This window comes from Genypterus blacodes, unplaced genomic scaffold (assembly GCF_046128005.1).
Source record: "Genypterus blacodes isolate CSIRO-AG114 ecotype Tasmania unplaced genomic scaffold, CSIRO-AGI_Gbla_v1 ptg000214l_1, whole genome shotgun sequence".
NCBI lineage: Eukaryota > Metazoa > Chordata > Actinopteri > Ophidiiformes > Ophidiidae > Genypterus > Genypterus blacodes.
The window spans coordinates 1067087-1079741 of NW_027467013.1; the positions used below are offsets into that span (position 1 = coordinate 1067087).

At 43.4% G+C, this 12655-nt stretch overlaps 2 protein-coding genes across 2 annotated transcripts in view; both read left to right on the forward strand.

Annotated features, from left to right (window-relative positions):
• Positions 1-1097: 1097 nt before the first annotated feature.
• On the forward strand, positions 1098-2806 carry LOC143015927 (cytochrome c-like). The gene is made up of 3 exons (XM_076170084.1): positions 1098-1226; positions 1891-2067; positions 2163-2806. Exons 2-3 carry the CDS (start codon positions 1896-1898, stop codon positions 2306-2308), a joined length of 318 nt encoding a protein of 105 aa, XP_076026199.1. The 5' UTR covers positions 1098-1226; positions 1891-1895; the 3' UTR covers positions 2309-2806.
• Positions 2807-4222: 1416 nt separating this feature from the next.
• The window catches only part of pde11a (phosphodiesterase 11a), a 28386-nt gene continuing 19953 nt past the window's right edge, over positions 4223-12655 (forward strand). Inside the window, exons 1-2 of the mRNA XM_076169801.1 lie at positions 4223-5068; positions 5513-5671. Of these exons, the coding sequence (XP_076025916.1) occupies positions 4223-5068; positions 5513-5671 (1005 nt within the window). The remainder of the gene's footprint in view (positions 5069-5512; positions 5672-12655) is intronic.

Here is a 12655-nt window from a genome sequence, read left to right on the forward strand (position 1 = left end):
CCACTGAACTAAAACGACAGTGCATGATGGTTTGGTGCTCATTAGTGTACTGCAGTATGATACAAACTGATGCACTCATACATTTTTTACATGCAAACGTCTTTATGGTGAATGATTTAAAGTCAAAATAACTTCATAGGTTATTTGAGGTTCACAAACTCATCTGTCTGTGTCTGTCTCAAAAATCTGTGTGTATCAGATTTCAAGGCTGGCATACCTGACCCACTGAAGCCATTATCTAATCTAAGATCTTCCTTTCCAGCAACGGTTGACTTCCCTGCCACGATTGATTCTGAATAATCATGACCTCAGCAAAAACCCATCTTTATGATTGACATGTTTTTTTTTATTGGAACTTGTGATTCCACTTGTACTCTTGACTAGAAAGGAGATCTAAACTGGACAGTCATTCATCTATACTACTGAACCAGCTGTGCAAAGAGTGCACACAAATTCATTCAACTTTACTTTATTGAACATTGAACAAGGACAGCCAAGGTCAGGTTACAGAGTTAAAAACAAAAATGAATGAAATGTATAAAGGTATAAACATAAGTAAACAAAGTGTTCACAGGATCAGTTGGGCTATTTTCAGCAGAATAGTTAATAATAAAACGAATGATTCAACTAAAAAAGCTTTATTTGCTAATAGCTTGCAACAATAAGAGATTGTTTCTGCAGAAACTTTCAGTCTTTTGGTGAACAATCAGGAGGCCCCGAGTACCTCTGGTAGAACCCATACTACAGTTTGAGAACCACTACTTTGTTGTATACAGACTGTTAAAAAAACTAAAAATATGTTCTTGCTTAAATAATGCAGAACAATTAAGTGAAAAATGTTCTTATAATTGCCAATAAGAGGATTTACAGGTTAACTACAGTGTAGTATTTAGAATTTATCTCGTTTTCCTTGTAGTTTCGTAACATATTGATCACATTCCAATCAATTTCACCCAAACAATGCTTCTGTAATGGTGGAAAGTGTTATGAATACACTCTTACGTACATGCTGGCGTGTCCTCGTACGTCCTTGTGTAAGTCACCGTAGTCAGGGCAAAGCTCACCCATTCAGATAGTAGTAAGGAGCATGACGCGACCGCTCATGTGACCGGATGTGACGGGAAACTAGGCGTAAGCTATTCCGTGAGCGTGACCTAGCCGGCAGTAGAAGCTTCTAGCAGAGCGAGCAGCAGCTTTTAAGTGTGTGGAAAACGTACCCAGACCAGGTAAAGTTCTGATTTACACGCTTACAAAGTTCTACAGTAGGATTGGTGTTAGTGTTATGGTGACGCCTCTACTATAATACTATTTAAATGTGATTTACCTTGTTCCTTTCATGAGCAACGTGGTCCTTGCCGGTGTTTCTGAGTCAAAGGGTCAAAGAGAAAGTTAGATGTGTTTTAAGTCACTTCTTAACGGTTAAAAGTCCTCTACCTTCATCAGTTACGCTTTCTTGTCTTTCGATTGTTTGTGTGATTTCGTTTTAACGCCCTAATGCTGTCTTTTTAACGCTATGATGACTCACACTTACTTGGTACATTGCTGTTGTCTGTCTGTTGTTTGTTACGCGGACCCGGTAAACAATGCACCGTCCCATGCGTTCATTTAAGTTAATATGCTACGTAAAGAACTTATTTACCGTTTTTATCGCCATAACTTCCTTGTTCACTGCATTGATCTGACCGGTTACGTGAGAAGCCGGGTGGAAGGAAATTGTGTAAGGTGGAAGCTAGCCCCCCCCTTGTGGCGGGATGACAGGATTACAAGAATTATGTTGAATACGAGCGCGTTTTGAACTTTTGGGGAAATTAAGTGTTATACTAGCGTACACGTAATAAATATGTGTAGGGTTGATTTAGCAAAGTAAATTTTCTAATTTTCTCTTTTTAGAAATCATGCCAGTAGACATTGCCAAAGGAAAGAAGGCGTTCGTCCAGAAGTGTGCGCAGTGCCACACTGTGGAACAAGGCGGAAAGCACAAGGTTGGCCCAAACCTGTGGGGTCTGTTTGGGCGCAAAACCGGCCAGGCAGAGGGTTACTCCTACACTGATGCCAACAAGAGCAAAGGTGTGTGTTGCAATCCTTCTGGGACAGTCTTAGAAAGAGAACAATCTGTTGTGAAACGTCATGCCCAATGTGTGTGTCCTCTTGTTTGTTTGCAGGAATTGTCTGGAATGAGGACACCCTCCTGACTTACCTGGAGAACCCTAAGAAATACATTCCGGGAACAAAGATGATCTTCGCCGGCATCAAGAAGAAGGGCGAGCGAGCGGACCTGGTGGCTTATCTGAAGTCCGCAACCTCATGAAGAACTCCTCAATCGCTCCGTGTCTTAGAAGTTTAGGATCCTTAATTACCGCAGCTGTCTTTTTAAAATGCCTTCCATCTGGCACAAGGTTGATAGAGTGCAATTATTTGAGATTCTTGCACACACTTAAGTGGTGTTGGCAAATGTGGTACAGCTTATACCTCTACGTTTCTGATGTTCCTCCATATTCAAGTGGAGTAAATGATATCCCCTGGTTTTAACAGGCACCCTTTCTAATGTAATAAATTATTGAAACGTATACTGTCATGTCAGAATGTAGCGAGTTAGAGCTGTTTTATTTTTTTGGCAAAATAATTGTGCTGTCCAATGTTGTCTGCTTATTAATGATCACTATCTTTTATGGAATCAAGTACCTTGATTCCATACAATTGTCATTGTGAAGAAGACATTGTAAATTTCGGCACCGTGCAAAATTTCGACTGATGCAACTGTCTTGTCATTTCTCGCCAGTTGAATTAAATCTGACACTGAGCATGAGTTACAGTTTGCGTATTGTTTTATTCTGCTGACTAACTGGGTGTGACACGGTTAGACTTGGGACTAAGGGTAATGTACTTCCACTTTCTCTTAGTGGTGTAGGAAGTTAAACTCATTAACAGAATACAGGAGGAACACTACTAATTCTATGATATATCTCTACATTAGAATACTTCACATATATTCATAATGTCTAGTGTGTTAGTGTTGTGTACTTGTGGATTGTTTTCAGAAGGGAGCTGCTGGAGGATTTTCAATTCCTGGAATCTGAGTCCCACTCAAGTTATGAGTTTGGAAGCAGATGTGGTATGTTGGCCACACATGTTAACTGTAAATATGACATATTAGATTAACGCCACCAAACATTGAAACCTACAGAATTGTATTAATTGGGTTTACTTGAAAATTAATTTGATGTTTTGGATGGGACTTTCCTATTCTGGGAACGACAATTAACTAACTGCACTACATTTGTTTTACTAATATTTTGTGTATTACTGTTGGCTGAAACTAATAAAATCAAGAATTTGCATGGATTGCAATTTGTGAAGTACAGCTCCCTCTGCTGGCGAATGGCGACACTGCACCCACAATTTACAGTTTGATTACAGAAAAATAATTGATTTTCTCACATCTTACTCTAACGGTCAATGACACAATTCAATTGAAAGCTATTGGTCGTCCACAGGGTTTCATTTTCTACAATATAATAATTCAACGATTGAATATTGACGCAGGCAGAGCTTAAAAAATAGAATTAGAACTAGAATTGAATGATTAAGTACATGTTATGTATCATCAACGGGCAAACATTTAAAAATATATAAATTATGAATGCTACAAAGAGATAGTGTGTTAATGTACCCTAGTTATCATGACCATCATCATCATCATCATTACGCAGAGTTGAAGTGCCTGTCTGAAGGGAGGTCAAACGGTTCAAACGGCCAGAGGAGGAACCGCTGCTGAATCCATCCAGAGCTTCAGTGACGAGACGCGCGTCACGGTGAGCAGCCAACCACAGCGAGCGGCATCTGCACACAAGAAGACCCGCACGACGGCGGGGCTCGGTAGTGGCTCTCCGTGGGATTTCTAAATGCCCGTGATGGTCTGAAATATGTGCCTGCGCTCTGCGATGCCGAGGTCCGCTTTCATCCGTTTGAAGTGAGTGAACGGCGTGGGGATGTGGAGGAATAAGCCAAGGGAGGTGCGCAAAGGGAGTCTCCATCCTTCTCCTCACTCAGTGGAACCTGGAACTGTACCCAGAGCTCCATGGGAGTTCTCAGCATAACGCCTCTTGGAAGTAGTGGCATTCCACACGATTCTACACTTTCATCCCGAGTTAAGCGTCATAGATGACATTTCTCTGCGCGTCTTCATGGATTTGGTTCACTGAGGACCGTCTGGAGATCAGTCATGGCAGTGCCAAATATGGTCTTCTCCGATGTGGAAAGTTTTCTGGACGCGCATCCCGAGTTATTCGAGGACTATCTGAACAGAAAGGCGAAGTACAGCATGGTGGAGAAATGGCTGAAGACTCACCGGGCGAGCAAAAGTCCCTCCGCCTTCACCTTCACCTCCACCGTCTCCACCATCACCGCCACCGCCACCGCCTCCTCCACCGCCGCCGCTCCGTCCGAGGCGCGGAAGAGCACCAACAGCAAGGACAGCTGGGCGAGCAAATGTGACGGCCTGCAGCGGCGCGCCTCGCAGAAGGAGCTGCGCAAAACTTTCGCCAGGTCAAAGGCCGTGAACGTCAACAGGACTTACGACGAGCACGTCAACTCCAGAGCCCAGGAGCCGCTGACCAGCATGAGGCGGAGGGCGCTGCTGAGGAAAGCCAGCTCCCTGCCGCCGACCACCGCGCACATCCTCAGCGCGCTGCTGGAGTCCAGAGTCAACATCCCACAGTACCCGTCCACCGCCGTGGATTTCAAATATTACCTCAAAGCGCACAACGAGAGAGAGTTCTTCCTGGAGTTGGTCAAAGACATCTCGAACGACTTGGACATCACGAGTCTGAGCTATAAGATCTTGGTGTTTGTTTGTATCATGGTGGACGCGGACAGGTGCTCTCTGTTCTTAGTGGAGGGCGCCGGAAACAAGAAGACGCTGGTGTCTAAATTCTTTGACGTGAACGCAGGCACCTCGGTTCTGCCCTTCATGAGTAAATCGGACGAGGTGCAGGTTCCGTGGGGCAAAGGGATCATTGGATACGTGGCCGAACACGGGGAGACCGTCAACATCCCCGACGCCTATCAGGTGCCTGCACCCCACCGACTGTGTGTGCGTGCGTGTGTGTGCGTGTGTGTGCACCTCCTAGTCTCACATTTAAACACTTGTTGGTTCCCAGTCCACTCTTAAGTTGTTGCCATGCATAAGATTCCATGCCTCCATCTCTTTCCGTGAGCTTTTGCATTCCCACAATTCCTGCAGAACAACGACACGTGACACACTCATTAGTTACTGAAGCACAGAATGCAGCATCTCCATTGTAAAGCCAGTGCACAGAGCTCATTGGCTGAAACATGTTGACATTACTTCACCCATCTTTATTTCAGTGTGAAGGACAAACCTGACACTATTATGTCTTCATCCCCTTTGCGTTAAGCTTCTCCAGAGATCTGCATCATCCCGCATGAGGCTGCATGTACACTTTTGTTGCTGTATAGGCGCTGACGTTGTGTCTTCACCTGTATTCTGCAGGATCGACGGTTCAGCGACGAAATCGACAAGCTGACGGGGTACAAGACCAAGTCGCTCCTCTGCATGCCCATCAGCAACAGTGACGGAGAGATCATCGGAGTGGCTCAGGCCATCAACAAGAACTCGAGCGGAGAACTCTTCCACGAGGACGATGAAAAGGTAATGTGATGATGATGATGATGGTGATGATGGTGGTTGTTATGAATGTAAACATCAGCTGTAGTGTGACACCGAGAACTTGGCATCTGTAGGTACTATCATCGATTGTGTTGTTGTTGGAAGTTACATTGCATCATTGTAAACACGCAGGCCTCCATTTAAACTGTCAATCATCTCAGGCTATCAACTTTCTCAAGCCCCAACCACAGAGGATCAGTGTGTTGGGCTGTATTACCTCAGGTCATGGTCACGTATGAAATGAGACTAATTCCTGGACCAACCTGTCACATCGGTTAGGCAATTTAGCTCCTGAATTCATTTGTGCTCTCATTTAATCTTATAAACTAAAGAGAGGCGGCAGACCTTCCAGTTTGTGTCGCCACTGTGCAATGCAATTCCCTTTATGACACCTAAAGGGGATAAGGGAATGAGGGAATACAGTACATAGATCACACACTCTATGATTCCTGCACAGCATTCCAAGGATGTATAACACGATGTGGTGTGGGATAGAGAATAGAATACAGAAGCATTGAAGAGCTTTGTGATGTCATAACTACTATAGGAGTATAATTAATAAGATGGTCCTCAAAAAAGGCTTTCAAAACACGTAATCCATTCATATTTAGGTCAAACTATCTCTCAAAACAATAATTCCAAACAGCAGAGGAGGAAAAACAAACGCCCTCTCTGTTCTCACTCAGTTGTCTTTGGCACGGTTGTCGTTCTCTGTTGTCTGACAAACAGCAGGTAGCGTTTGCTTTTCCTCTCGTTTGTTCCTGTGTGCAAAAAATGAATTTATTGACAGATGCTTTGGTTTGGAAGAAACTGGCCCAGCTCCTGTCTGTGTACATATGACATCATCTTTACACCACATTATATCAGATCATAATTTGAGTGTCACTATCAGTCTCTTAGCCCCGGCTCCGTCCTCCCAACAGGCCGCCGTCGTGTTATTTTGGACGGAGGTTGTGTTTGATGTTTTCACAGAAACCACCTAGAATCCCCCATTTTTATTTGATCAGAGGCGCTGGCTGGCCGGCACATTCTGTACCGATGTGCTGAACAGGGCTGAACTTGTTTAGTGTGTTTATTTGGAACGTTTCAATGTCTCCAACTGTGATCCTTAGAGGGTTTTCAGTCCAAACCAAGCACTACACAGCCTAAACTCACTGATCAATACACCCTGGACCAGTGATGAGGAGCCAATCAGGGAATCAGCTGGTGTAGCGTTTGGTCAGAGTGGAAACATGCGGCTCTCGGCCCCTCTGTGGCTCGCTGCTTGAGACGCCTGACGGATATGGCCAGTTAGATTTCAACACGTATACATAAAGTGTGTTATAATTATTTCTTATATTGTTAAAAGGCATTTTTCAGTGTATTTGTCAGTTAATAAAGCAATCTCAATGAAAAGACCCATGAAAGACTATCAAGAGGAATTTGTCTAACTAATGCAGTTCAGGCCTTTTATCATTGTTATTGTTATGATGTTATGTTCTCTTTGGGCCTGTAAACTATTAAAACTAAAAACATTTGGCCCAGGCTTGTTCATATCAGTTCACATTTTGAATTTCAGAGCACAAATTCTGCCTTTGATCACTTTTTAACAGTTCATATGCGAAGACTGAAGCATTGTTTTGGTTGGACAGTTTGAGTCATATTTGAGGATCATATGTCAAAGCATTATTTGGCGACCTTAAATGCAGCACTTGATCCAGATATAGCCTCCTGTGTCGGAGTGATTGTTTATTTAACCTGTCACCATTATCTGAGACACACACACACACACACACACACACACACACACACACACACACACACACGCACACACGCACACGCACACACACACACACACACAGGCACACACACAGACACACACACACACACTTGTAGTCCACTGGCATGCTTGTTTCACTGGATCAAGCAGAAACAGAGCTAGGTGATATCAAAGTGCACACTGTGTTGTTGTGTTCTGGCGGCTGTGAGACACAGTGGGGTAGAGAAGACACAAGATGAAGACAGAAAGCTATTGTGCTTTAATGTTTGAGCTCGTTTCCACTGAAGAAAAAAGACCTGTGGTTTGTTATTTATCGCACGCTTCTCCTTTTTCTTCCTGCCGGAGCTCTGCAAACATCAAAGTAGGTCTAAATTCTCCATTGTGTATAATAGATGGAGATCATATTTTTTCTCCTTCCCACATTTTTAGTCCATTTCACATTGCATTAGCATCACACTAATGCTTTGGATGGCTACAGCTGAATTAGTCATGAAATGCAATGTTAGCATCAGGGAGCGCAGTAGCTCCCTGCACAGCCCAGCTGCAGCTTTTATGGGCAAACCTTGTAATAAGAAAATGTATCACACTTTGCAAAGCGATAAATGATGCAGTAATCGCCAGATAACATTAGCTGGATGTTTCAGCGTGTTGTTATTAAAACAAATGCACTCCTCTGCAAACTGAAACCTCATAGCGGAGTTAAACACATTACAGTATGGAGCTATAGGTTTTAAATGCCACACTGCCTTAATTGCATTGTGTTGATACCATGTGGGGTTGGAGTCCTTTGGGGAAAGAAGGATAATGGTTCAACTCATGTCTCATTATCTTCTGTAGAGGAATAAAGCTGTTATATTCATTAAAGATTATTAGCTGATCTCACACACAGTCTATACATCTTCTCTTATTCTTATTCTTTCTCATCTGAAGTGTGTATTATGCACAGGTAGCCCTTCCTCCCAGTAAGATGCAAGTCCCCCCCCCTGTGTTGCTTCAACCTGCCAATATAGTTTAACACCTGTGTGAGTTAATTGTCAGACAAAACAGCAGAGTCCCCAATCTCGCCGCTGAGCTTCCTCCCTCTGCCAAACTCCCTGTCAAATTGACTCGGAGCAACGCGGCAGCAAACGCCCTCGTACAATATCCAAGTGTACATACACTGCGAAAGAAGAAAGAACACAATTTGTGCTGGGAGCCATGTCTTTTTAATACATCCCTGCTGGGGATCAGATCCAATCAAATTCATACACTGTTTCATAACAAATGGATTCCTCATAAAGTGCTTTATGTAACAGCACATGAGACCAATATGTGGGGAAAAGTTCCTATATTCATGAAGAAGTACACGCCTGTGCACGCTGGTTTGAAGCACGTCTATGCAGTGTGAAGAAACCTGAAGGTAGCAGGTCACTGAATGAGCACGACACACTCTGAGAGCAGGTCTACCCACGCTGCCTCTCAGAAGCTCATAGGAGGGAGCGTTGGACAAGACTAGAAGTAGTCTGGATTTAAATATTCATTCTTTGCTTCATTCACGTCCTTGGTTTTGAATTTCAAAGATGCATTTTTAACTTTTTTAACAATAAAACCAGGAAATCTGACCAAACTGCAGCAAAGCATTTTTAATTCCTTCATCTGCAAAAGTTTGAGCTCAAGCCTGGATACATAAAGCTGATCTCAAATGTCTAGGTAGGTATTATATGTTACTATTATATGTAACAGACTATACCTACACACCCACAAACATGACATCACATAGTTACTCCATCAGAAATGTTTTGCATCCACTCCAAAAGTATAAATATAGAATAGTTTGATTCCTTCCCGCTGAAGTTTGAGTGAAATTTATAGGAAGCTGCTCATAAGTAAAGAAACAGGACAGAAACAGATCATTAAAGGTTTTTGTGTGGAGATCATTAAAGCAGCAGCCCTGCCTCCACTGCTACTCCCACCTGAGGACATGAGACATGATTGGCAACCGAGATAGTGTCCCCCCCCCCACAATGCAAGTCTGATTCCAACTGCAGGGGGCGCTAGAGAGGCATGATATTTTACACAGAGCACCCAATCCATGGATTCCAATCAGGATTTAAATAGAGGATATCAGCAATTATCAACAGAGTCTAATATTGTAGCTTTAATATGGAACCTTAAGAGTTTTCTCACACATTTTGCTTTCTAAATCAATTTATTTATCTGTATCTTCTCATGCTGATATGTTTCCATTTTGATTATGATGAACAAAACATACCTTTGTCCCTAAAAGCCAATTAGTCTATTTTTTGTAAACAAATCCATGTTTCTCCTTACTTACTTACTTACTTACTTACTTACTTCTGTGCAAAACTCTTGTCTACAAAGTACAAGAAAAACTCATAAGAGTCACTGAAAGTTAAAGGCTTCATTTATCTGGCGGAATTAAGTTTCAAGCCTCCGGAAGATTCGTCTGAGGAGCAATAAGTGCGTGCAGAGACTTGATCCGTCTTGATGCTGCCGCTGCACTGACGTAGCATCTTCTTGCTCGGCGGCAGCGGCAGCGGCGGCGGCGGTGATGGTGTTTTGACCTCTCTTTGTCCCACCGACCCCGCCAGGCACAGAATAACTTCATTATTGATGTACTGTATAATCCTCAGAGCGACTGTGCAGCTCTCTTGTTGTGCTGCGGTGTTTATTAGCTGTGTTTTTAATAGTGCACATAAATCACAGACAAGCATTGGTGCTTTGATTAAAATAAACAACGCTGCATCATAAGACTAAATTTGGTTTATGAACTTCCAGTCATCCAGCTCCCTCTTACATATACACCCATACTTAAAATGAGATATCCATTCATTTCCATCTTAAGTGTGATTTATTCCACACTATTCCCGTTCCTGTTCATGTGGGTATTGGTTGTTGTAGCTGAACATAAGCCCCACGCATTGTAAAATCTGTCAACCTCTTGTATAAATATTTAATGTCACCTTCAACAGAAACAATCATTACTAAGCGTATTTACAAAAATGCCACGTTCTCTGCTGACACAAGCTCGGGAGTCCCACATGAGATCAGTAGAAACCGGAGAGGAGCATCTTTTTTTTTATTGCTTACAGGGACGCTCGGGCCAAAAACAACAACACCGTCCGCTCCAGAACGTGCGGGGCTAGTAGTTATCATTCACATGGTTAAGTGTGGAGGGAACGTGTCGGTTGTGTAATTTCCCTCATATGAAATTCCACTTGTGCGATAGGAAGTCGTTCCGGTTAGAGGAACTGACTGCTGCGGAAGTCCCGGAGGCCTCGGCCAGTTAGTTTCATTATTAAACCACTCTTTACTGGTCAGTCCACAGGTCTCTAGGCAAAAACTTCTTGTTTGTAATGCGGCCCTGTATAATGGCCTGCCTGACAGAATGTAATTAGAGAGAGCAGTGCTTTTCTTGGGTTTGCCTGTTACGTCCACAGGCAGATCCATAGCCAGATCCCTAAAGTCTTGCTCGCTAATGAATCTGCTCCTGCTGGTGCTATTGATGGTCACAGCCTTTCTGGAAGATCATTAAGAGAATTCCATAGGACAGCTGAAATGGCATTATGCATGAGCGTGTTGCTCTGCATCATCTGTTTTTCATGTCTAAAAACAACTGCATAAGGTATTTGATTATGCATGACAGACACACGGAGTTAACTCAGTCATTAGTGCGGCAGGATCATATTTCATATCGCATTACGGCGTGAGATGTTATTGATTCAGTGGTCTAGTTTGTGTTTAATGTGAGGCGCATGTTGAACTGTGACACGATAGGCCGATCGCTTTAATAGTCGATTGTGTTTCTTTATTGTTATGAACAAGGTTTGCTTTGCTTAAACGTATTAAATACAAATGCAAAGATTAGTGATTAAACCTTTCAGACTGTAAATATTCAGTCTTTTTTGGTCACATAAGGCCCCAGAGTCCACGTCTCCAAGCTGGCCTCCAGTTCCATCTCAAGGGTGCAGAACAGAAGGACTGCAGCTCCAGGGGTCATGGAAGCAAAACCTCAGATGCGGGAGTTCAGTGAGGCCGTGGGGAAGGACTCTCAGTCGGTTCAGAGGCTCTGGTAAACGCTCAGATGACTCAGGTTGTGGAGGCGGGGCTTAGGTGGCCGTGTGATTCTCATGGACAGAATCTGAAGACCGAGCTGAGTTGATTGGCGTGAGATTGATACGTGACTCGGTGTGGCTTCTGCAGTGACACAGACCCTGAATTGAGCTGTTGTGCTGCAGAGAGAGCTGAGCCTGAAGGCAAAGCTCTCAATTTACCAATTGATGTAGGTTCCAACTCTTATCACCGTGAGCTGTGGGTAGTGACTCAAAAGAAGGAAGATCGCAGATACAAGAGGCTGAAATGAGTTTTCTCTCGGATCGAACCAAATGTCCCGTCCACATTAACATGGAGACATTTGAAAACGCATTTTTGATTTTTAATTATTTGGATAAGTGGTGTAAGTAAGTAAACAGCCTGTTTTCACTCAACGGCTCAGGTCCCCAATGGTTTATACAAAATGATGCATACAGTCTCTTGGGGCTTCTATTCTCAGGGGAATAAAGGAAGTGCCTGGAAGTGTTAAAGAGAAATGAATACATCTTACAAATATCCAGAAACCACATCTATGCAAAGTGTCTCCTCCACGCCACAAGGCCGCAACTTCAGCCTCCCTCGCCTCGGCTGCATATTTACTTATCCGTCGACGCGACGCTATAGCTTCTCATGGATTCTGTCTGTCGTGTGTTCATTTGCGGTTGATGAGTAACTGATACACGATCTTTTGTGAAAGGTGGAAGAGGGAGCTCTGTATCAGCCGCCACAGCTGAGTAACCTTCCATTCATGTATTGTTGTAGCGTGTCTACCCTCAGGTCAGACTGAAGGCTGGTAAATATTAGTGGGTTTGTTGTACTGATTGCATTGTTTACACAGCGGCCAGATGCTAAAGATAGATAAGCAAACAAAGAGGCTGAGTGAGGAAGCAAACAACCTAAATTCTATTGATTCTGTGTTATGGCTCTGAGTGTGTCTCAGATAAGGCCACACGGTCAGGGCATTGGAAACCTATAGGCTTTAACCGCTGTATTCACACCACAGCTGTCTGAACGGTCTGCACTTACGTCCCGTCGTCGTCGTCTGTATGTTTTTTTTTTTTGCAAAGAGCGCTTGTGTACTTTGCAAAATTGCTGCACATTATGAATCAACAGGG